This window comes from Antechinus flavipes, chromosome 3 (assembly GCF_016432865.1).
Source record: "Antechinus flavipes isolate AdamAnt ecotype Samford, QLD, Australia chromosome 3, AdamAnt_v2, whole genome shotgun sequence".
Classification (NCBI taxonomy): Eukaryota; Metazoa; Chordata; class Mammalia; order Dasyuromorphia; family Dasyuridae; genus Antechinus; species Antechinus flavipes.
In genome coordinates, this window is record NC_067400.1 from 495439058 (window position 1) to 495464599 (window position 25542).

The 25542-nt window shown below is 33.7% G+C and overlaps 1 protein-coding gene across 9 annotated transcripts in view; it reads left to right on the plus strand.

Moving 5' to 3' along the window:
- Positions 1-25542, plus strand: part of YAP1 (Yes1 associated transcriptional regulator) — a 151335-nt gene that overhangs the window by 61729 nt on the left and 64064 nt on the right. For all 9 annotated transcript variants that reach the window (XM_051986868.1, XM_051986871.1, XM_051986873.1 and 6 more), the window contains exon 3: positions 10313-10428. In XM_051986868.1, coding sequence (XP_051842828.1) covers positions 10313-10428 — 116 coding nt within the window. The remainder of the gene's footprint in view (positions 1-10312; positions 10429-25542) is intronic.

Below are 25542 nucleotides of genomic sequence, written 5' to 3' on the forward strand. Positions count from 1 at the left end.
AAAGTTGGTGGGTTAACAGCTCTACTCTACCCTGAAAAGTGGGGAGATTTAGAATGGCAAGCAAATGTGGGAATTTGGGCTTGAAAAAATATACTTTAAAAAAATCAGTGCCCTCATATAAAACATTTTGATTTTTTGTGGGGTATTTAAAAATTCAATAAATTGATCTGAAATGGCTTCATGGATTATATAGCATTTGCCAATTTCTTCTGTCCTCTAGTTAAAATCTTGAAAAGTCTAGAGTCTAGGAGACTCTATATCAAACTCTATCTCTATATCAAAGAAGGCTGTGTATTCTATAAGCAAAACATAATTTCAGTACCTTAAAAAAAAATGTGAGAAGCACAAATTTAGAGCTATCTTCATGATGTCCAAATGTTCTTATTTATTTATCATTTGTACCCAATCTATGGTAGAGCCTTATGAGCTTATTAGTTTGATCACCCACAGTTGGACACATTGTTGTGCTGACTCCAATATTGCGTTATCATTTTGGTACTTTAAAAAAAAAAGTAACAAACAAGCCTAAAAGTTCATACCTAAATATTTGGACTTAGTATATGAAATCCTTCCAGTTATGCAGGTCAGCAACTTATATGTAACTCATAATCTTAGCTGTTTGGAACATTGAGAGATCATGATTTGCTCATCCCTGTATGTGTCATGGGTAATTTGGAGAATAATCTCACTCTAGTCCCCTAGCAGCAAGGTAGCTTGATTGCTGGAAAGAGGACTGCACTTGGAGCCATTAAAACTCAATTCCAACTTCAGAAAATCATTCCCTCTGTGACCTTGGGCATATTACTTAACCTCTATCTCTATTAATCCATCTATTAATTTCTGTTTAATTATTTCTATTCTATTATTTGTAATAACTTTATTTTTATTATATTATTTCTATTAATCCATCTATTATTAATCAATCTATTTCCCACTGGGTGTTTGTGAAGATAGAATGACATGCTATTTTTAAGGTGTTTTACCTTCTTTAAAGTGCTAAATAAATGCTATTATTACTATTATTCCTTTTTTGTGCTTCAGTATTTTTATTTTCCCCAATTACATGCAAAACAATTTTTTACATTTGTTTTTAAAACTTTTAAGTAAAAAAAAAAAAAAAAAAAAACTTTTAAGTTCCAGATTCTGGCCCTTCCTCCCCTCCCATTGAGAAGGCACATGTGAAAACATGCAAAATATTTCCATAAAAGTCATTTCAAAAGAAAATTCTCACCTCCCTCTCCCCCTCCAAAAGAAAGAAAATTAACGTTTTAAAAAACGTATGCTTCACTCTGTATTCAGACACAATTAGTTCTTTCTCTGGGTATGTATAGTTAGCATTTTTCATTATAAGTCCTTCAGAGTAGTTTTGGATCATTGTATTCTTGAGAATAGCAGTTATTCATAGTTGCACATCCCACAACATTGCCATTACTTTGTTCACAGTATATTTCATTTTGTTTGAGTTCATGGAGGATTTTCTAGGTTTTTCTGAGAGCATCCTGCTCAACATTTCTTATAGAACAGTACTTCCCCCATAACCACATACCATAATTTATTCAGCCATTCCCCAATTGATGGACATCATCTTAATTTCCATTTTTTTGTCCTAAAAAAAGAGCTCTATAAATCTTTTTTCACTAATCTTTTTTGAGATTTATGCCTAATAGTGGTATTGTTAGGTCAAGGGAGATACATGATTTTATAACCCTTTGGGCATGGTTCATTCTTTTGATCATTTATCATTTGGAGAACGGCTCTTATTTTTAATAAGTTTGATTCAGTTTCCTATACATTTGAAAAATGAGGCTTTCCTCAGAGAAATTTGCTTCAAAATTCTTTTCACATTCTGCCCCCCCTCCTGTTTATTCTGTTTTCTCTCCTTATACTCTGACCCTTCTCAATATTATTTTACTTCTCCCAATATTCCCTCTCTTCTCCTCTAATTCCCTCCCCCTTTCCCTTTTCCTCTTTTTCCTGCAGGGTAAGATTTCTATATATCTATTAAGTGTGTATGTTGTTCTTTAAGCAAGTTCTGATGAGAATAAGGTTCACTTAACTCCTTTCCCCCTCTACTGTAAAAGCTTTTTCTTGCCTTTTATGGCAGATAATTTATGCCATTCTACTTCTCCTTTTCCTTTTCTCCTAGTACATTCCTTTCTCACCCTTTTATTTTATTTTATTCTTTAGATGTTTTCTCTTCATATTCAACACACACCTATGCCCCTCTGTCTATGTACTTCTAACTTCCATAATAATGAGAAATTTCTTATGAATTGCAAGTGTAATCCTCCCATTTAGGAATGTAAACAGATAAACCTTATTAAATCCCTTATGATTTCCCTTTCCTGATTACCTCTTTATGCTGCTTCTGAGTCCTGTATTTGAAAATCATATTTTCTATTCGGATATTCTGTTCTCTGGTCTTTTCATCACAATTCTGAAAGTGCTCTATTTCATTGAATGTCTACCTTTTCGCCTGAAAGAATTATAATTAGTTTTGGGGGGTAGGTGATTCTTGGATATAATTCTAGTACCATTGCTCTTCAGAATATTATACTCCAAGCCCTCTGATCTGTTAATGTAGAAGCTATTACATCTTATATTATCCTGATTGTGGCTCCATCATGCTTGAATCGTTTCTTTCTGAATGCTTGCATCGTTTCTTTCTGAATGCTTGCAGTATGTTGTCCTTGACCTGGCAATTTGGGAATTTGGCTATACTATTCCTGGGAATTTTCATCTTGAGATCTCTTTCAGGATGTAATAAGTGGATTCTTTCAATTTCTGTTTTACCCTCTGATTCTAGAATATCAAGACAGTTTTCCTTCAAAATTTCTTAAAAGGTTTAAATCTAGTTTATTTGCCATTATTAATATAATTTTGCTAATTGGTTTTCTAGTATGTGGGAGTCATGTTTAATCTTTAGAACATTGTTGGCAGATGGAAGTTTCCTGTTTGTTGCTGATCAATTAGCTAGTAATGAAATGTTTTCAGAAAAGCACAACTGTTACATTTTGGAAAACATTATATCAGTCCGAGAGTGAATATAAAATAGATTGAAAGTTAAGCAGGTTGTACAGTGACTAGAAAAGCACATGTTAACATTGTTTATATTCTGTTGTAATTTTATTGATAGATTGATTTCTTTATTAATTCCCTGAGTGTTTTGACACCTCTTTTCCAGGCATCTAAGACTACAAGTTGCCTGTCATGTATTAGAAGAAATTTTTTCACTTGGGAATTATCTGTAGTAATAAAATCACATAAGTAAACTTTCTCCCTAGCCTGTAGCAGCATAATTATGACCTTTCCCTTGGCTTCATTTTGGTTCTTCCCTATACACACACACACACACACACACACATACACAGAGTTTCTTAGGAATTTTAAAGTTAGTACTAGCTCAGCAGTCATTATATAAGCTGTAGCACACTGATCCTGACCATTGAATAACTTTAAAGTATTGAGGAGGGCTATTAGATTTTATCATTGCTGATCTTCAAATGATATATTTTGGCAGAACAGTATGAGTTTATTTGGCATTGTGATTTAGACTGCCAGTCTTGGATAACTGAAAAATGGCCAAACACTGGTTTTTCTAAGTGCTTTCAACTTTTGGATGTATATTGATGAACAGGATGAGTAATAACCTGGCTTTCTGCTCTGCTCAGAAGATTGTTCATCACACAATTTCCTCATCATATTTTTGTTGTGGTTGCCGCCAGCCCTTTCATGGTTTACTCTTGTAAGGAAGGTGACTCTCTTCCTTGAATAGGCTAACTCTTCTGCATTCTTGATCTCCTTTAATTCTACTTTCTTTGAGACTTTGCTCTGTTATTTATCCCCTCACATCACCTTTTCCTTTCTAGGGCAGAGGCATCCTTTCCCTTCTGCCTACACTCGTGCTTTCACTCTTCTCTCCAGTCTTGGTGCCTTCCCATATTCTTTCTCTGATTTTGCATTTGTTGCTGTTTGTTGACACCCCCCCACCCCCATTTGGATGTCCTTCTGCATTCACATTCTGTGTGTCATAACATAACATTTTTTCCCTCTTCCCTAAAACCAATCCATTCCATTAGAAAGTCAAAAACATCCTGGACTAATTCTTCTCCTCCCCACTTTTTATTAGTTTTGTATTCTCATTAGCAACTCTGATTTACTTTTCCCTTCCTCCATTCCTATACTTCTTGCCCTTCTCTTTCTGTATCCATGCTCTTAGTTTCCCTGCCTCCAGACCCTTTTCCAGTCCATCATGCCAGCATACTTTGATTTCCTTAAAAAGCACAACTCTTGTGAAAAAACTTCAATGGTTCTTCATTGCTGGTAGAAATGTAGTCTTACTTTCATAGTCCTTCATGTTATGATGCTAACTTGCCTCGGCAGTTTTATATTCTACTATTCTTTATCCCATGCCCCAGGAGACTGCTATTGTCAGTTTCCCTCAGTAGGTGCTCTCTGTACACAGTCCTATCTTGGCTTCCTAAATGATTGCCCCCTTTGTAGTAACACTTGATCCATTTGTAAAATGCTTTCCTCATAAACTCTGAGGTAAGAAGTGCAGTTGTTTTCTCGTTGTGTAGAAGAAGAAACTTAGAGGCAGTTTGTCAAAGGACAGAGAAGAATTCCTGTCTAAAACTAGATATGGGCAGAGAAGTTCCTGTTACTGGGCTGCTCTGAGGAGAAGTCAGTGACCATTTCTGAATGTAGAGGAGTGAACTAGATGATCTTCCAGGCCTCTTCTGATACAAGGATCCTATGCTCAGTTTCCCATTCCATGCTACTACAAAGAGGGCAAACATTTTTGCACATGTGGGTCCTTTTCCCATTTTTTGATCTCTTTGGGATACAGGCCCAGTAGACACATTGCTGGATCAAAGGGTATGCACAATTTGATAGTTCCAAACTGCTCTCCAGAATGGGTTAAATCAGTTCACAATTTCACTAACAATGTATTAGTGTCCCAGTTTTCCCACATTATCATCTTTTCCTGTCATTTTAGCCAATCTGAGAGGTGGTACCTCAGAGATGTCTTAATTTGCATTTCTCTAATTAATTTAACTTATTTCCAACTTAGAACATTTTTTCACATGGCTAGAAGTGGTATTAATTTCTTCATCTGAAAATTTTATGTTCATATCCTTTTAACTTCTATCAGTTGGAGAATGGCTTGTTTTTATCTTGATAAATTTGATTCAATTTTCTATTTAGAAATGGGACCTTTATCAGAAATCTTCTACTCTTGTCTGTATTAGTTTTGTTTGTACAAAAAAAAAATTATCTATTTTGCATTTCACAATATTCTCTGGTTCTTCTTTGGCCATAAATTTCTTTCTTCTCCACAGATCTGAGAGATTAGACTTTCCCTTGTTCTCCTAATTTACTTACAGTATCATTTTTATGTCTAAATCATGTACCTATTTTGACCTTATTTTGCTATAGGGGGTTAGGTGTTGGTCAATGCACAGTTTCTACCATATTATTTCTAATTTTCCCAGCAATTTTTGTCAGTGAGTTCTTCTCCCAGAAGCTGGAATCTTTGGGTTTATCAAATACTAGATTACTGTAGTCATTGACTATTGTGTCTTGTGAACCTAACCTATTCCATTGATTTACTAGACTATTTCTTAGCCAATACCAAATGGTTTTGATGCTGGTCTGATTTCTTGCTCTTAACACATTACTGCATCTCCAGTCTCCAAGCTTTTTATGCAGGCTTTCCTTTATCCCTGCAAATCGCTCTTTTCCCTGTCACTCAGAAACTACAGTTTCCTTCAGAGCCCAAGAACACAAACATCAATTTTTGCATGAGACTATTACTGATCCCTCTAACTATTCCTTCTAAAGTTTTTTTTTTTGTATTTTTTATATTTTTATATACACATTATTCTCTCTCCTTCCTGCTCTCTTTGTCTGTCTCTGTCTCTCTCTCTGTCTCTTTCTCTATTTCTTTTCCTCTATCTGTCTTTCTCTCCCCCTCTCCCTTTCTCTCTCCCTTTCCTTCTAAAACCCCCAAAATGTTAGAGTCCCATTTTTTGTCTTGTTATCACCTGGTGCCAAGTACAATACTCTAGCACATAGCCATTTAATGAATGCATGTTGATTAATTGTTAGTTGTTTTACCTCTGGTTTAACCAAGGCTATTTGGGTAAAACGCTAAAGGTTTCCTTTGAAGGCCAGCTGCATTTAATCTGTCCAGAAATGAGAAGTCTTCTAAGCCAGCTGTTAGGAGACTAAACTGAAGGGCAGCTTATTTTCATTCCAAATAAATAATATTTTCTGTTCAACACTAAGATTCATCTGCTAATATGATCCTTCTAGATCAGAGAGCTTCTCCTGGAGACCATGGCTGAGTACATTGTTGAGTGTATCAATCTCTCATTTCCCTTTCCCTCCCTATCCACCACACCAAGCATATTAACCCTTGACCTAGAGGCTAATATCTCCTTGCCCCATATCAAAAAAAGTATTTTGAATGGGTGTCTTTCAGTTCTGTTTTAGTGATATAGAAATGGCATCAGCCCCATAGAATTTACCAGTTTGCAACTAACAATTATGTTCAGTATTTAGTAAGAGAAACAGATCTGAAACTTTTGTTTGCCAACCTAAAATTTTTTTGCAGTTTAGATGATTTCTTGATTTAAAAAAACAACAAAAAACGATTTCCTTGTTAAAAATTTAAGTATACTGAATGCCTCAGTATGTTATAATACATGCAGAGTTTCTGAAAGGTATAGTTAATGCCCTTAAAAATAATTCAATTTTTATGTTTAATTAAAGCTAATGGACACACAGCATAGTGAACAGTTTTTTGTTTTGAAGATGAAGAAATTTAAGGCCCAGAAAGATTGAGTGATTTTTCTCCAGGTCAGATATACTAGAGGTAACAGAGCCAGGATTCAAATCTAGAACTAACTTAGAGTGCCTACATGAGGATGCCTCTCTCCAAAAACTAGAGCATATATCAAATTTTAGACACACATACACTATAATCTTAATTCATCTGCTTTTGACTAGATATTTTAGAGCAGAGATCATGTCAGTCTACCATCTATTTTTGTCAGTTCAATTAAGAATGATTTTTTTCATTTTAAATAAAGTTTTATTGTATTTTTAAAATGTAAAATCCATTTAAAATGTAACAACTACAAAAGTAGTGCGATTTGGCTCTCTGGTATAGGTTGCCAATTCCTGCTTTAAAACATAGAAGTTCACAAAGGATCATAGTTTATGGAGGGTTTTTGAGTGAATCTCAGAAGTCACCTCATCTAGCTCCCATATTTTAGAGATGAGGAAACTGAGAACAAGAGAGATTATAAATGACTTGATAGTTAATAGAAGATCTACAATCTTCTGACCTCAAACTTAGTACTAGAAATGTTATTATTAAATAAACAGGCATAAACTAAAATGAATATTCCAGTAATCAAAGAAAAGAGTCTATGAAACTGAATTATTTATAGCTTTTTTAATGTTATAATAAATCTAATATTTATAATATGTATTATATATATATATATAATATAATAAGTTTAATAATTAACATTTAATTTGTTCATGTTCTCTTCTGTACTTATAAGTTCTTCTGTGTGTGTATATATCTTAATGTTCCCCCAATTACATTTTTAAATAATTTTTTTATAGCTTTATTTAAAGTTTTGAGTTCCAAATTCCATTTTTCCTCCTACCACTCTCCCTTACACAATAAGCAATGAGATACAGGTTATACAAGTTCAGTCATGTAAAATATTTCCATATTAGTCATTTTGTACAAGGAGTCTCAAAAAACAAAAAGAATGGAAAAAAGTGAAAAATAAGCTTCAATCTTTATTCAAACAGTATCAGTTCTTTTTTTAGAAGCAGATAATATGCTTTCTTTATTATCGTTAGGAATTGTCTTAGATCATTGTATTGTATTGCTGAGAATGTTAAGTCATTCACAGTTTTTCATCAAATAATATTGCTGTTGCTGTGTATAATGTTCTCCTGATTCTGTTTACTTCACTTTGCATCACTTCATATCTTTCCAAGCTTTTCTTTCTTATAGCACAATAATATTCCATCACAATCATAGATTACAGCTTCTTTAGTCATTTTCCCATTGACAAGCAACTCTTTGATTTTTACTTCTTATCTACCATAAAAAGAGCTGCTTAAATATTTTTTATACCAGTGGATCCTTTCTTTTCTTTTTCTTTTCTTTTCTTTTCTTTTCTTTTCTTTTCTTTTCTTTTCTTTTCTTTTCTTTTCTTTTCTTTTCTTTTTTTTTTTTTTGATGTCTTTGGGAATAGATCTTTTATTTTTTAAAATTTCATTCGCCTGACAAAATAGTTGTTTTTGTTTTTTCTACTCCCTCTCCCCCCTCATTCTTGGATTGTGCATTGATTAGAGTTCAGGTTTTCAGAGTTTTTCAAAGTTCTTTTCCTTTACATTATTTTTATCATATATATTCTCATACTTCTTATTTTACTCTTTATTGGTATATATGAGTCTTCTCAGATTTCTGAGACCATGTGTTTTGCTATTTCTTCCAGAGCAATAATATTCCATTATTATCATATAGTAATTCATTCAACTATTCCCCAAATAATGAGAACTCACTTAGATTATAGTTCTTTGCTGTAACAGTCCCCTAGCTGTTTTCCCACTGTGCATAAAGGTGAATCAAGAGAAGAACATCAACATTAAGTTAAACTTTGTTTCTTTTTCTTTTTCAATGATGTTTCATATATATTGAGTGATGATCATCTTATTTACTTTTATTTGTTGAAGAAGGTAGTTTTATAAACTTGTCAGTTTCTTTTAATATATAAAAGTTTCTTACTGAATCTCACTAACAATTGATTAAATTGTTAGAATAGATATAACTACTTTTTCACTAAGATTAGATTTATTGTTTGTTGATTCTTCTAATTGCTTTTTAAGCATATAATTTTATATTGGTAATTTTTTTGTAGCTAGGAGTGTTGTATTCCTTACATGTGAATCTTAAAGTTTTGCAATTGAGTATTCTTAACTCTTTTTTTAAAATGTGTATTTTTTTTAAAAAATTAAGTTGAATTATTATTTTCTCAACCTGTGACTTTATGGAAATTTCCTCTAAATATACATATTTATAACTCGTTTGGAATTTATAATCTTAAGAGAGTGTTTTAGGACTCCACAAGTTTAAATTCCTTTACCAGGTCCACAGATAACTATATATTAGAGTCAGGATTTTATCTTGATTCTAAAGTCCGCTCTCTGGCCACTATAACACAATACTCCTCTATTATATTGGGTTTATAACTTTTATGTTGTCATATAATTTCCATTTACTTGAAATTTCAAGTATAATTTTCCTTTCCTTTCAGTAATAGCATTTGCAGAGTAATTAATTAATTAATTAATTAATGCAAATCCTATTTAGGAGAGTTATTGCATGGATACTTTACATGATTCAAATGGAATAGTGGGAAGGATCAAAGTGCATAGGATCTGTTCTTTAAGAATTAGTTTAGAATTTTTTGTTCAATGTTTCCTTCCTTTTTTTTTTTAATAATTTTTTATTGATAGAACGCATGTCAGGGTAATTTTTTACAGCATTATCCCTTGCGTTCATTTCTGTTCCGATTTTTCCCCTCCCTCCCTCCACCCCTTCTCCCAGATGGCAAGAGTCCTTTACATGTTGAATGGGTTGCAGTATATCTTAGATACAATATATGTGTGCAGAACCAAACAGTTTTCTTGTTGCACAGGGAGAATTGAATTCAGAAGGTATAAATAACCCGGGAGGAAAAACATAAATGCAAGCAGTTTATATTCATTTCCAGTGTTCTTTCTCTGGGTGTAGCTGCTTCTGTCCATCTTTGATCAATTAAGGCTCTCTTTATCAAAGAGGTCCACTTCCATCAGAATACATCCTCAAACAGTATCATTGTTGAGGTATATAATGATCTCCTGGTTCTGCTCATTTCACTCAGCATCAGTTCATGTAAGTCTCGCCAATCTTCTCTGTATTCATCCTGCTGGTCGTTCCTTACAGAACAATAATATTCCATAACGTTCATATACCACAATTTACCCAGCCATTCTCCAATTGATGGACATCCTTTCATTTTCCAGCTTCTAGCCACTACAAACAGGGCTGCCACAAACATTTTGGCACATACAGGTCCCTTTCCTTTCTTTAGTATCTCTTTGGGGTATAAGCCCAGTAGAAACACTGCTGGATCAAAGGGTATGCACAGTTTTCCTTCCTATTTTTGAGAAAAGAAATCATTGTTGTGAAAACATGAAATATTCTTATCTAACTCAGTGCTTTGTTTTGTCTTAGTCACATCGATCAGACGACAACATGGCAGGACCCCAGGAAGGCAATGCTTTCCCAGATGAATGTTACAGCTCCCACCAGTCCACCAGTCCAACAAAACATAATGAATTCAGCCTCAGGTAAGTCAAGTGTGATTAAAAGAATGCCTTAATCACCATTTGCAAATTTCTTGTTTTAAAAAAAAACAATAGCTTTCCTTTGAGTTGATGATACAAATTTATTTCATCTATTCTCTTATGTTTGACAATTTTGAATCATTAAATCCTTGTAGGTTCAAACATTTAAATGATAGCATTTTCACTATAGAATGAGCCACCCATACAATTTGAATCCAGTGATAGGCAAAAGGGGCTCCTAATTCTAAAGCCATTATTTTATAGTTAAGTTATATTTAATTGTTAACATGCCATCATAAACTAGCTTAGTTACTTAAAGCAAATAATGGTTACTTCAAAAAAACAAAATTCTCCCAAAACTAAATGGTACCTCAAAATCTTTTTCAGACTTGGTTCATGCTACCTTGTCTACAGTTTTTTTTCCCTCTCTTTGTGTTCAAGACTTTATAACTGAAGTTGTCTCCCACTTCCTTTAGTGGTTTGGATAGAAAGCAAAGGTATATTGTTTCTCTTGACCATCCAGAAATTCATTCCACTTTAAGGAATCACTAGAGGGCAATAGAAATGCTTCTTTCCTCAGGGTACATGTTTGTTGTTCATGTCCCAGGTCCAAACCTCAAAATTAATTGGTAACTAAATTAAGAACTGCAGAACTTTGTAATGCTCTAAGTCTTCTAATACTATTTTGTGGATGCAGAGGAAAGCCAGCATAATCTTAGGAGTTTTCTGAATGTATAAATGAATTTCTTGTGCTTTTTCTTTTGTAAATTATTTCTGACCTGTAGAAGCAGAAGCCTAAATGAGTTGGTTTCTTTGTACAGATTTGTTGTTGTTGTTTTTACTTTTTGCCTTATCATAGAATTTTTTTCAGATTTCTATAAGGAAAACAAGATACAGGATCCTTTGTTACTTTTAAACTAGGTTATGTATTATGATCTTTTATTAAATGGCCTTTGTTTAGTCTATATTGGATTGCTTTCTGTCTAGTGGAAGAGAGTAGAAGGGGAGAGAAAAATTTGGAACACAAGGTTTTGCAAGAGTGAATATTGAAAACTTTTTGCATATATTTTGAAAAATATAGCTTTTTAGCTATTTTTTAAAAACCCTTTCATTATAAGATCTAGTATTCTAAAATTTTCTGGGAAAAAACCCCTAAAGATCTTCAGTGGTATTAAAATGTTATAGAGAAATATTGTTGAGTGTTGCCTTGGACATATTTATGTTAAAAATTATTGCTATTTGAATTTTTTATTTAAAGTCTTAATTTGAGGGGAAACTGTAAAGAACTTGAGAAACTTATAGTTAAGTTTTTTACCTTTGAAAATAGAAAATTCATTTAATAGAAAGATTTCAATATAGAGGACTTACTGAGGGGTACCAAAAACAAACAAGCAAAATACTGTAATACAGCAGAAAGCCAACTAACCAAAAACAAATAAAATACATCCCAATGACTGTCCTCACATCTATATTGGAAATGTAATTTAATATAAATTAACCCTTTAATATCATGGCAATCTGTGTAATTAACCAAAGGTAACCATAGTAAGAGAGTGTCCTAGCAGCATAGAATCACAGATTAAAACTGAAAGGCAGCTCAGTGAACATCTAGTTTAAACCCCTTGTTTTATATATGACGAAACAGGCCCAGAGAAGGAGGTATAACTTAAGGGCATACAAGCTTAGCATTTGAACCCATGGCCTCTAAGTCAAAATTCATTGTACTTTATCTACTATTGTTCTACTCAACTCTACACCATATTGTGTTCTCCCTCTCTTTGTAAAACATGTTGCTGGGAAATATACTTAAACATGCTTCTTTGGGTTGGTGAATATTGGGTGTAAGACACCCTCCTGTTTTTTCCCTAGTCTATTTGACTTCTGGTCTTATCTAAAGACTATGCTGGTGGTATTCTAATTGTTCCTTCTTTTACTACTGATCACTTATCTCTCATTGTGAGTTTTGTGACCATCTCACCCACATCCACCAGTGATAGAACAGCAAAGTTTTCTGTAGCACTACATTTTTTTTTTTTTTGTCTGTAACAAGTAACTGAGAATAGTGTAAGTTATAGAGCCAGAAGCTTAATTAATATGTCAGGCTGGCATTGTCCTTGCTATATCTGTAACTTCTATATAGAGCTTGGAAAATTTTGGTGTACTGGTTCAAGTTTTAAAATTGAAACTTCTAGGTGTTTCTTATCCATTGGAAGTTTTAAGCTTTTGCTATATTACATATAAATTGATGTATCACTAAATAAATACATGCAATGGAAACCAAAATTTCCTGGCATTTTAAGTGTTCCCTATTGTAGCAATTTTTACTTCTCCCTTGGATTTGACAATATTCTAATGTATATGGATACATTGGACTTGTATTTAAAAGCAAATATTCATCACAAAGCATTTCTGGTTGTTTTCCTACATATAAGTGTAGTATATGGTGTTGGTGAAATTGAAATGCTTTTTATATAATGCTATGTGCAATGTATAATTGATGCATTTGGAAATCTTCCAAGTGAATGTTTTGAGGGAAATTTTTAAATTTATTGTATTCTGTGTTGGCAGAGATAACAAGTAGAGTTTGCCCCTTGACATCACTGTAAGTCTGAGTGATGCTGTAATGAATCCATCTTGTGAGGAAGTTTTTTAATTCCTTGAGTGATATAAAAGAAAAACTTTGACTTAATTTTGACTTCTTTTAATTGATGCTGTCATCAAAAAGTAATCAATACTACTAATACTAAAAGAAGAACCTGGCTTAATGTTGGCTTCTAATTGATACTTAAAGTTTAAGGCCTTTCTTCAAACGAGTAAACTAGAAGGACTGCTTCTGTGAATACTACATTTGGAGTGGACCTACTATGTACAAGGCACAAAGGTAGAGGCTTGAAATATAGTCCTAAAAATACTGTATCAGCCCAGAAGGTCTACTTGGGGAAGAAGTAATGAAAGGGTAGAGAAGACATACATAGATAAATATATACAGGGCAGTAAATGATGGGAAAAAAAGAGATAATATAGATAAAATGTTCTAGGAAAATTTCAAGGGAGTAAAAACAGTTTTAACTTTTGAGAATAAGATAGTGTTCAGGAAAACTGATCAGAGAAGGTGGTACTGAGCTAAACTACTAAGTAAAATGATGATTCTGGAAAATATTGATGAATAAGAATTAGTTTCCTGCCTTGGGGATCAGCTAATGTATGTAAAGGAGTAGGAGGTGGAAAATCAAATTTGGGTAACAATTAATTATCCAATTTGGCCAAACATTAGAGTGGATAAAGCCAGAAATATGAATGTGACTGGAAGGATATGAACTAGATTGAGAAGGTGTTCAAATGCTAGGCAGAGGAGTTTATATTTTATCCTAGAAGCATTTAGGAAGTGACTGAAGATTTTTAAGGAAGGGAGTCATAGTCCTGGAGTTAATTAAATTATGGTTATAGAACTATGAACAGGAAATATAAGTGAAAAAAATGAAGATATTATGGTAAAAATACATAGAGTTGGCAGCAGAGGGAATCTGAAAATAGCAGTAGGGAACTACAAATATGCCAAATGACCTTCCTTGTCTTATGTGTTTGAAAGTGTATGGTAAGAGAACTGGCAAACAATGGAGACATTTTGAGGGGAGTTAATTAATATTGGAAGATTAAGATTGGAAATTTGGAAACAGCAGCTGCAGAAAACTTGCCTTCAGCATCAGACTTTATTGCCAGTCATTGACAATTAACTGTCTGGTTCTTCCCTTCTTCAATATACTGAGGGGACTCCACTTGGGAGAAGCAGTTTGCAAAAGGTACCCACAAATTAAAATTCTAATCAGAACCTTGAGGCCAATTTAAGTCTACAATTTTCTCCATACCTTGTCCCCATAGCTAACAAATTCCTACTGTATGCTTCCCTATTCTCAGGGTGGAGAAGCAAAACAAAATAGCTCTCCACTGTTACTATTGCCTCAATTCTCATCCCTACTTCAGCTTCCCCTATAACCTCTATCATTCCGTTCTATTAGCAAATTTCCCCTTTATTCTAGATACCATTCCTTCCTTCTAGTAATCACAGAAACCTGGATTTGACAAGGTATGGAGAAAATTTGCTATTTTCAATTTTCAGATGGAGCCCCCTTGAAGCTATAAACTGTCAGGTAGCAGAGCTCAGACTACATAAAAAGAATTCACATAAGATAGACAGGTTTGGACATGTGATTTTATGTGCCATTGGAGACAATATTAATATCTATGAGGTCGTAGATTCTTATTGAAGCATTAGGGCAGCTAGGTGGCACAGTGGTTCACCTTTGCAAAACCATTGTTCCAAATTTTTCTCCCTTGCTCCCTCTTCTCCAAGACAGCAAACAATCCAAAAAGGAATAAACATGTGCATTTCTTCTGAACCAATTTCCCTTTTTGTCATGTTGTGGCACAATAATCAGGTGAAAGGGGGAAAAACATTAGAGAGAGAGGAAAAACCCACGCAAACAAATGATAACCAAAAAAAGGGTGAAAATACTATACTTTGATCTACATTTAGTCTCCATAGTTCTCTCTCTCTGGATGCATATGGTACTTTTCATCACAAGCCTTTTAGAGTTACCTTGAATCAGCTCATTGCTGAAAAGAGCCAAGTCTGTCACAGTTGATCATCACATAATTTTCTTGCTGTGTATAAAATTCTCTTGGTTATGCTCATTTCATTTAACATCAGTTTACGTCTTTCCAGGCTTTTTTAAAATCAGCCTGCTCATCATTTCTTATGGAACAATAATATTCCTTTACATTCATATATCATAACTTAATCAGTCATTCTCTGAGGGACATCTATTCAATGTCCAGTTCCTTGCCACTATAAGCTTGTTAGAAATTATATATATATATATATATATATATATATATATATATATATATATATATATATATATATATATATATATATATATATCTTTTTATTTACAAGTTATATGCATGGGTAATTTTACAGCATTGACAATTGCCAAACCTTTTGTTCCAGTTTTTTCCCTTCTCCCCCCCCCCCCCCCCCCATACCAGGTTGACCAATACATGTTAAATATGTTTAAGTATAAATTAAATACAAAATAAGTATACATGTCCAAACAGTTATTTTTCTGTACAAAAAGACTCGAACTCTAAAATAGTGTACAATTAGCCTGTGAAGGAAATCAGCTTGTTAGAAATCTTAACTGAAACTTAGTATTTCATTTGATTAGATTGAAACACAATATGAGGAAGGGTTTGGGAAGTTGGGAATTAAGGAGAAGATCCTAGTGGGGAAAAAAATCAACAGAAAATTTTAAATCAATAATTAAATCAATAAATCTTTTACCTTGAAAATTATTATATGAATATAGAAGTGTATCTTATACATGATAATACATGAAGTAGATAATTTAATATTTAATGACAGTAGTTGAAAAACTTCATTTAACAGTAAGGATTGCGATTTTACTTTTCTGGTGATTTAGTTATTTTGGTTATAAAGTCACAAAATCCAATAACGGCACCTTCTATATATGTAACTCTTACAAGTGAAGCTCTAATAACTAGAGTAGTTTAGAGTTTTTAGAGCCAAAAGGTGACTCTGAACTAACATTAGAAGGCAATTGAATTAAAATTAATTTTTAAAAAGGCATTTCTTAGTCTCGGAAAAAGATAATGAAACACTTTCAGTCATACCTGAATAAGAAATCCTCTCTACACTATTACTGACTAGAATTCATTTGGTTTCTGTTCAAAGGTCAGGACCTCATGACTAATGGAATATCTATTCCCCATCTCCCTTTCTCTCCTTCAAGTTACAGGATACTTTCTTCTCCTGATTTTCATCAGATTTCCTGCTCTCTTTAGTTTAATTGAGTCTTCAATATTCATCAGGTACTACATAATTCTGGAAATCCCCTGGAGGCTCTTTTCTAGCTTCTCTTTCTTTATTGATTTTTATTTACTCTAATTGAATCAGATGAGGTAAAGAGTGAAAGTGGTGGTAATAGTATTAAGGAGAGAAGCAATCTTGATCCAAAGCAGTGGAAATTACAAGAGAGTCTTCTGGCTCTTCCCACAAGATGACAAAAGCCTCTTGGCCACTCTTCTCTGGTACATATTGTGCCTTCTTCCATTCTCTTTGGCTTATAGGTTGAGGTGGAGGCATTATATACTTCTTGCTTTCCATTGCCATTTCCCAATTTTGCACCTATCTACATCACTCAGTAATGTCTTCCTTTGGGATTCATCCTGTACATATCTACTCTCTAAATTAAAATGCTGATGAAGTGAACCATTGGGATAGGTTTGGAATAAAGGAAAAGAGACAGAGACAATGAGAAGATACTAGGAGACTTGTAGATAAATGTCATCAAAATCAAGATAAGGTAATAAATAGATGAAGTGGATCTGAAAGGGTGAGAGGTCACTGAGAGATGAATAAACTCATCTCTAAAATATTGTAGAAGATGGCAAAAGATCTTGAGCACTGTCGTCTTATATGCAAAAAAGAGTAGAAGGAAAAACAGATTCACAAAAAGTGTGATGAGAGACCTAACTAATCACAATCTCCTGAGGGTATTTAGGGATGAAATTGAAAAGCAATGGGGAAAAAAAAAACAACTGTCAAAAATTTGTCTGTCAGTGGCTGTAGAGCCACTAAATATGTGCTCTTAACATAGTGTTTGAGGTATTCCATAAACAAAATTGACACAAGAAAAATGGGAAGAGGAATGTATAATCTGCAATATAGGAAATATATATAGAGGAAATTCATATGTGAAACAGAAAGAGTACCAAATGACTAAAAAACCTCAAACTTTGATATAATTGGGTAAAAAAAGTGATAGAGAATATATCAATAACCACCAATTCATATGTTTACTTTCCCATATCTGCAAAATATTTAATGAATTTTATATGCAGCAATAATAAAGTCTTTCACCAAAAGCACTCTGAAATTGAATCATACAATTGACTGAAAGACACAATGTCTATAAGATCCCTTCATTGCTGATTTTTTGTGACCATTTTTAAATTTTTTATTTCAGTGAAGTAGATCAAATTGCTTTTTTGAAGACCCCTATTCCAAAGACTTACTTTCCACAAGTATATTTAGATCAAAAAAATTTTTAGATAAGATCTTAAACATAGAACTTCTATTACACATCAAGTGAGACAAACACAAAATCTTGTTTTGTTTTGTTTATTTTTAAAGCTTTTTATTTTCAAAACATGCATGGGTAATTTTTCAACATTGACCTTTACAAATATATAACATAAATAATAATCTTGCTGTACAAGAAAAAGCAGATCAAAAGGGGAGAAAATGAGAAAGCAAACAACAACAAAAAGAATGAAAATGTTATGTTGTGATCCACACTCAGCTCCCAAGGCCTTCTCTTTAGGTGTAGATGGCTCTCTTCATCACAAGATTATTGAAACTGGCCTCAATCATCTCATAAAATAAGATCTTATACACCAAAGTTTGTCAGTATTGTAGGGGATGTGTAGAACAAGGTTCAAATGGAAGAAGGATTCTGTATAGAGGATGTACTTAAGAAGTGTACTTGTAATGATTATGTGAAATCCTAGAACATTGTAACTTTGCTTAAATGAAATAAAGAAATCACTCAAAAAAGTTTCTCCTTAACTTTCCACAAAGGTTTTTTTTTTTTTTTAAACAATAAATAAAAGATCTGCTATTGATTATATTTCACTGCATGGATAACCCCAAGAATTGTACTATCACTTATGTCTAGAAATGGATAATAAACTAGGTCAAGAACTAAAAGAGGAAAACAGGTTAGGTTGCCTTTTTGAAATTGGGCAATGCTTTTAATTACTATTGCTATATGTTTTTATAACATCTTCTTTTCCAGTGATATCTTCTCTACTCAGAGCCACATCCCTTTAATAAAGAATTTTTTAAGAGAAGGGCAAAGTCAGTTTAGACAAGCAAAAGACTCAGCAGTTGAATTTGACAGCATATGAAATGTTCCATACCAAGAGACCCTCGTTTCTACTTACCCCCCAAAAAAGTTGTTCGTGACCCCATTTAGAGTTTTCTTAGCAAAAATACTGGAGTTGTTTGACATTTCCTTCTTTAATCTGTTTTATACATGAAGAAACAGAGGCAAAATAGGGTTAAGTGTCTGAGTCCAGATTTTAACTCAGGAATGTAAGTCTTCCTGACTCTAGGTCCAATCCATCACACCAGCTAGCGTTGGAGCTGTGATTTGCTCCATTTTTTGACCTGGAGATTCTTTTCTCCAGGCAGCTTGGAAATCTCTCATTGCCTGAGGCCTCTGCAGTTCACTCCTAACCTCAATTGATCCACCAGCCTGAACCGCCTTAATAGGAAGGATTTCATTCAGGTGTATACCACTACACCTAATGATGTCATATTTATATAGCACTTTAAAATTTGGAGGAGGGAATAATAGAGAAACAGGAAGTAACTAGGTAGAGTTATTAGAATTAGAGATAACAGATATGAAAGAAGAATCTTTCCAATTTTTTCTGCTGGGTAAGGCTTAGTTCTTTTTTTCTTTTTTTTTTAATAGCTTTTTATTTACAAAATATATGCATGTGTAATTTTTCAGCAATGACAATTGCAAAACCTTTTGTTGAAATTTTTCCCCTCCTCCCCACCCCCTCCCCTAGATGGCAGGTTGACCAATACATGTTAAACATGTTAAAGTATAAGGTTAGTTCTTGTGAAAACAGCATGAGATTCCTAGGATATTTCCCTGAAAGGAAAAGCTGAAGTTGCACCTAGTTGAGAAAAATGTCCTGTCAATTTTGTAAGTCAATACAAATCAGGGGAAACTGCTACACCTACTACCACTGCTGTGGAATAAGACTGATCAGGCTTGGGTACAATCACTAAAATAAATAGTAAAGAGCTATGTTAACTTGCACCTAATCCTGTGGCTACTACTGTATTAGCTGCGAAATGCTGAAGTACTATGGAGAAGGAGGGAAGAAGAGAGACACATGGAGACAAAGGAAACTGACACAATAAAATGCAGCCCAAAAATGAAGATCAAGGTGTTCCTCCTTCACAAGCAGGCAAATTGTTCTGCTTTTCAAATATAAGGAAGAAAGGGACTTCCGGCCAAGATGGCGGAGAGGACACACGCCTACTTGATCTCTGTCTTTGCTCTCAGAATTTATTTCATGACAAGGCCTCGGAATTAGTGCTTGACTGGGGGAAAAAAAAAACACAAATAATTACCAACAGAAGACATTCTTGAAATTCGCCAAAAAAGGTCTGTTTTTGCTGGAAGATGGGGACAATCAGATCCAGGTGCAGGCTGAAGGCAGGAAGTGAGAGTACGGCAGGCAGCTCACACAGAGCAGATCTGATGGGAGTGGGGTGTGATCTCAGCTGTTTTTGCGGAAAGAACTTTACCACAGTGTTGGCTACTGTGCCGTGGCAGCAGCAAGTCAGTAGACCAGCAGAGAAGCTGTAAACACAGGAGGTAAAGACTAAATTCTAGAACTATCAGACCAAGGTAAAAATATTACAAGCTGCTAGAAAAAAATCAATTCAGATATAGAGGAGCCACAATAAGTATTATCCAGGATCTAGCAGTGTTCATATTAAAGGATCAAGGGGTCTGGAATCTGATATTCCGAAAAGCTAAAGAACTTGATATGCAGCCAAAAATAACTTGCCCAGCCAAAATGAGCATTTTTTCCAAGGGAAGATGGACATTCAGTGAAATAAATGAATTTCATCTATTTTTGATGAAAAAACTGGAACTAAGCAAAAAGTTTGATCTCCAAATATAGAACTCAAGAGGTACCTAAAAAGGTAAAAAAGAATTCTTGGGGACTATATTTCTGCTATAAAGATATATAAAGAACACATATGTAATTTGTTCTAGAAAATAGAGGTGGAAAGGAAATTGTACCCGGAAAAGGGTAAAATGGGGATACTACATCTCACAAAGAGGCAAAGGAAACCTATTATATCTGAGAGAAAGAATGGAGGGGAATGAACATAGTGTGTATCATAACTCTCATCAGAATTGGCTTAGAGAAAAATATTAGACATTCGATTTATGGTGAAACTTCCACCTCATTGAAAAGTGGGAAGGGAAAAAATGAAAAGGGAAGGAGTAAGTTAAGTGAAAGGGAATACAGATATTGTGAGGAAAAGGGGTAAGATAGGGGGAGGAACTCTAAGGGGGGGTAGGGATACTAAAAAGAGAGGACTATGAGAAGCAAGTGGTACTCACATGTTTAATATTGGGGGAGAAGGGGATAAGATGGAAGTAAAGGAGAAAAGCATAAGCAAGGGTTAACAAGATGGCAAGTAATACAGAATTGGTCATTTTAACCATAAATGTGAATGGGATAAATTCCCCCATAAAGAGGAGACAGATAGCAGACTGGATTAAAAGCCATAATCCTACAATATGTTGTTTACAGGAAACACACTTGGAGAAGGGCAACACATACAGAGTAAAGGTAAAAGTTGGAGCAGAATCTACTATGCTTCAGGTGAAGCCAAAAAAACAGAGTTAGCTATCCTGATCTCAGATCAAGCAAAAGCAAAAATTGATCTAATTAAAAGAGATAAGGAAGGGCACTATATCTTGCTAAAGAGTAGCATAGATAATGAAGCAATATCAATAATAAACATGTATGCATCAAGTGGTGTAGCATCTAAATTCTTAAACGAAATTAAGAGAGCTGCAAAAAGAAATAGACACAAAACTATAATAGTGGGAGATCTCAACCTTGCACTCTCAGAATTAGATAAATCAAACCACAAAATAAATAAGAAAGAAGTCAAAGAGATAAATAGAATACTAGAAAAGTTAGATATGATAGATCTTTGGAGAAAACTAAATGGAGACAGAAAGGAGTATACACTTTCTTCTCAGCAGTTCATGGAACCTATACAAAATTTGACCATATATTAGGACATAAAAACCTCAAACTCAAATGCAGTAAGGCAGAAATAGTAAATACATCCTTTTCAGATCATGAGGCAATGAAAATTACATTCAATAAAAAGTCAGGAGAAAATAGGCCAAAAAATAATTGGAAACTAAATAATCTCATACTAAAGAATGTTTGGGTGAAACAGCAAATCATAGACACTATAACTTCACCCAAGAAAATGACAATAATGAAGACGTCATACCAAAATGTGTGGGATGCAGCCAAAGGGCTAATAAGGGGAAATTTTATTTCTCTAGAGACCTATTTGCATAAAACAGAGAAAGTCAATGAATTGGGCTTGCAACTAAAAATGCTAGAAAAGGAACAAATTAAAACCCCCCAAACATTAAACTTTAAATTCTAAAAATAAAAGGAGAAATTAATAAAATTGAAAGTAAAAAAAAAAAAAAAACTATTGAATTAATTAATAAAATTAAGAGTTGGTTCTATTTTAAAAACCAACAAAATAGATAAACCCTTATTAAATCTGATTTAAAAAAGGAAAGAGGAAAATCAAATTGTTAGTCTTAAAAATGAAAAGGGAGAACTCGCCACTAATAAAGAAGAAATTAGAGCAATAATTAGGAGTTACTTTGCCCAACTTTATGCCAATAAATTTGATAACTGAAATAAAATGGAAGAATACCTTCAAAACTATAGCTTTCCCAGATTAACAGAGGAAGAAGTAAATTGGTTAAACAGTCCCATCTTAGAAAAAGAAATAGAACAAGCTATTAACCAACTCCCTAAGAAAAATCCCCAGGACCAAATGGATTTACATATGAATTCTACCAAACATTTAATAAAGAACAATTAACTCCAATGCTATATAAACTATTTGAAAAAATAAGGATTGAAGGAGTCCTACCAAATCCCTTTTATGACATAGACATGGTATTGGTACCTAAACCCAGGTAGGTTGAAAACAGAGAAAGAAAATTTTAGACCAATCTCCCTAATGAATATTGATGCTAAAATCTTAAATAAAATATTAGCAAAAAGATTACAGAAAATCATCCCCAGGATAATACACTATGACCAAGTAGGATTTATACCAGGAATGGAGGGCTGATTTAATATTAGGAAAACTATTAGCATAATTGAGTATATCAATAACCAAATTAACAAAAACCTTGTGATCATCTCAATAGATGCAGAAAAAGCATTTGATAAAATCCAACATCCATTCCTAAACACTTAAGAGTATAAAAATAAATGGATTTTTCCTTAAAATAGTCAGGAGCATATATTTAAAACTTGTCCGTAAGCATCATATGTAATGGGAATAAACTGGAATCTTTTCCTAAGTAAGTATGCCCAAAAAGGAGTGAAACAAGGTTGCCCACTATCACTATTATTATTCACAATAATTCAAAACAAAGTATTAGAAACACTAGCCTCTGCAGTAAGAGTCAAGATTTTTCTTAATTACTTAAAGGAATTTAGAGTAGGTAATGAGGAAACCAAATTATCACTCTTGGCAGATGATATGATGGTATATTTAGAGAACCCCAGAGATTTTACTAAAAAGCTATTAGAAATAATTCACAACTTTAGCAAAGTTGCAGAATACAAAATAAATCCACAGCATTTTTATATATCACCAACAAAATCCAACAGCAAGAGATACAAAGAGAAATTCTATTCAGAATAACTGTCGATAGCATAAGATATTTAGGAATCTATCTACCAAAGGAAAGTCAGGAATTATATGAGCAAAATTACAAAACATTTTCCACACAAATAAAGTCAGATTTAAATAATTGAAAAAATATTAAGTGCTCTCAGATAGGACGAGCGAATATAATAAAGATGACAACACTCCCTAAACTAATCTATTTATTTAGTGCTATACCAGTCAGACTCCCAAGAAACTATTTTAATGACCTAGAAAAAATAACAACAAAATTCATATGGAAGAACAAAAGGTCAAGAATTTCAAGGGAATTAATGAAAAAAATCAAATGAAGGTGGCCTAGCTGTACCTGATCTAAAACTATATTATAAAGCAGCAATCGTCAAAACCATTTGCTATTGCCTAGAAAATAGATTAGTTGATCAGTGGAATAGGTTAGATTCACAGGACAAAATAGTCAGTAACTATAGCAATCTAGTGTTTGACAAACACAGTGATCCCAACTTTTGGGGTAAGAATTCGTAATTTGACAAAAACTGCTGAGAAAACTAGAAATTAGTATGGCAGAAATTAGGCATGGACACACACTTAACAGCATATACCAAGATAAGATTAAAATGGGTCCATGATTTAGGCATAAAGAATGAGATAAATAAATTAGAGGAACATAGGATAGTTTACCTCTCAGCCTTGTGGAAGAGGAAGGAATTTGTGACCAAAGATGAACTAGAGATCATTATTGATCACAAAATAGAAAATTTTGATTATATCAAATTAAAAAGCCTTTGTACAAATAAAACTTATGCAGACAAGATTAGAAGGGAAGCAACAAACTGGGAAAACATTTTTACAGTTACTGATAAAGGCCTCATTTCCAAAACATATAGAGGATTGACTCTAATTTATAAGAAATCAAGCCATTCTCCAATTGATAAATGGTCAAAGGATATGAACAGACAATTTTCAGATGATGAAATTGAAACTATTGCCACTCATATGAAAATATGCTCCAAATCACTATTGATCAAAAAAATGCAAATTAAGACAACTCTGAGATATCACCACACACCTGTCAGATTGGCTAAGATGACAGGAAAAAATAATGATGACTGTTGAAGGGGATGTGGGAAAACTGGGACACTGGTGCATTGTTCTTGGAGTTGTGAGCGAATCCAAACAAGCAATCTGGAATTATGCCCAAAAAGTTATCAGTCTGTGCATACCCTTTGATCCAATAGTGTTTCTACTAGGCTTATACCCCAAAGAGATACTAAAGAAGGGAAAGGGGCCTGTATGTGCAAGAATGTTTGTGACAGCTAGAAACTGGAAAATGAATGGATGCCCATCAATTGGAGAATGGCTGGGTAAATTGTGGTATATGAATGTTATGGAATATTATTGTTCTGTAAGGAATGATCAGCAGGATGAATACAGAGAGGCTTGGAGAGACTTACATGAACTGATGTTGAGTGAAATGAGCAGGACCAGGAGATCATTATATACCTCAACAACGATACTGTGTGAGGATGTATTCTGATGGAAGTGGATTTCTTTAACAAAGAGAGGATCTAACAGTTCCATTTGATGGACAGAATCAGCTACACCCAGAGAAGAAACACTGGGAAATGAATATAAACTGCTTGCATTTTTGTTTTTCTTCTCGAGTTATTTTTACCTTCCGAATCCAATTCTCCCTGTGCAACAAGAGAACGGTTCGGTTCTGCACACATATATTGTATCTAGAATATACTGTGACATATTTAACATGTATAGGACTGCTTGCCATCTGGGGGAGGGGGTGGAGGGAGGAAGGGGAAAAGTGCAAGGGATAATGTGAAGTATTTAAAAGTTATACACGTTCTTGTAGTATCTTGTATGTCTTGTAGTATCTTGTAATAATTTATATTAGTAAATAGTGGTTTAGTCTATTTAATTTGAGCATAGTTACTGTTTACATGTGTTTAGTACCTATTTCTCTGCGGTATTTGTACCATGCTAAAGGCCTATCATCCGGTTTTGGGGTTTGACGGAAGCAATAAAATTTAGTAAGGGGGGCAGGGGGGTTTAGTGGTAAATAATTACCCATGCATATGTACTGTCAATAAAAAGTTATAATTATTTTTTAAAAAATATATGGGGCAGAAAGAACCTGAATTTATATTTGCCACAGTATCTTACACATTGTTGGTGCTCAATTACTTTGTAACAAAGAATCAGATTTATAGCTAGAAGAGAGAAGCCTACTTAGGCAGGCATGCACACAACAAGCATTTATTAAATGCTTATTGTGTGCTAGGCATTGTGCTAAGCTGAGGGTACAAAGAAAGCAAAAATCTTGATCCCTGCTCTCTGGGAGCCCACATTCTTATTCGAGAAATCATGTAAATAATTAGACACGTATAACATGGACCCGAAGTAGATGGGTAAATCTGAGAAAGTAAAGCACTCACAGTGAGAATCCTAGGAAAAACTTACTTCAGAAAGCAAGATTGTACCTGAATCTTTGAAGGAAGTCAGGAAAG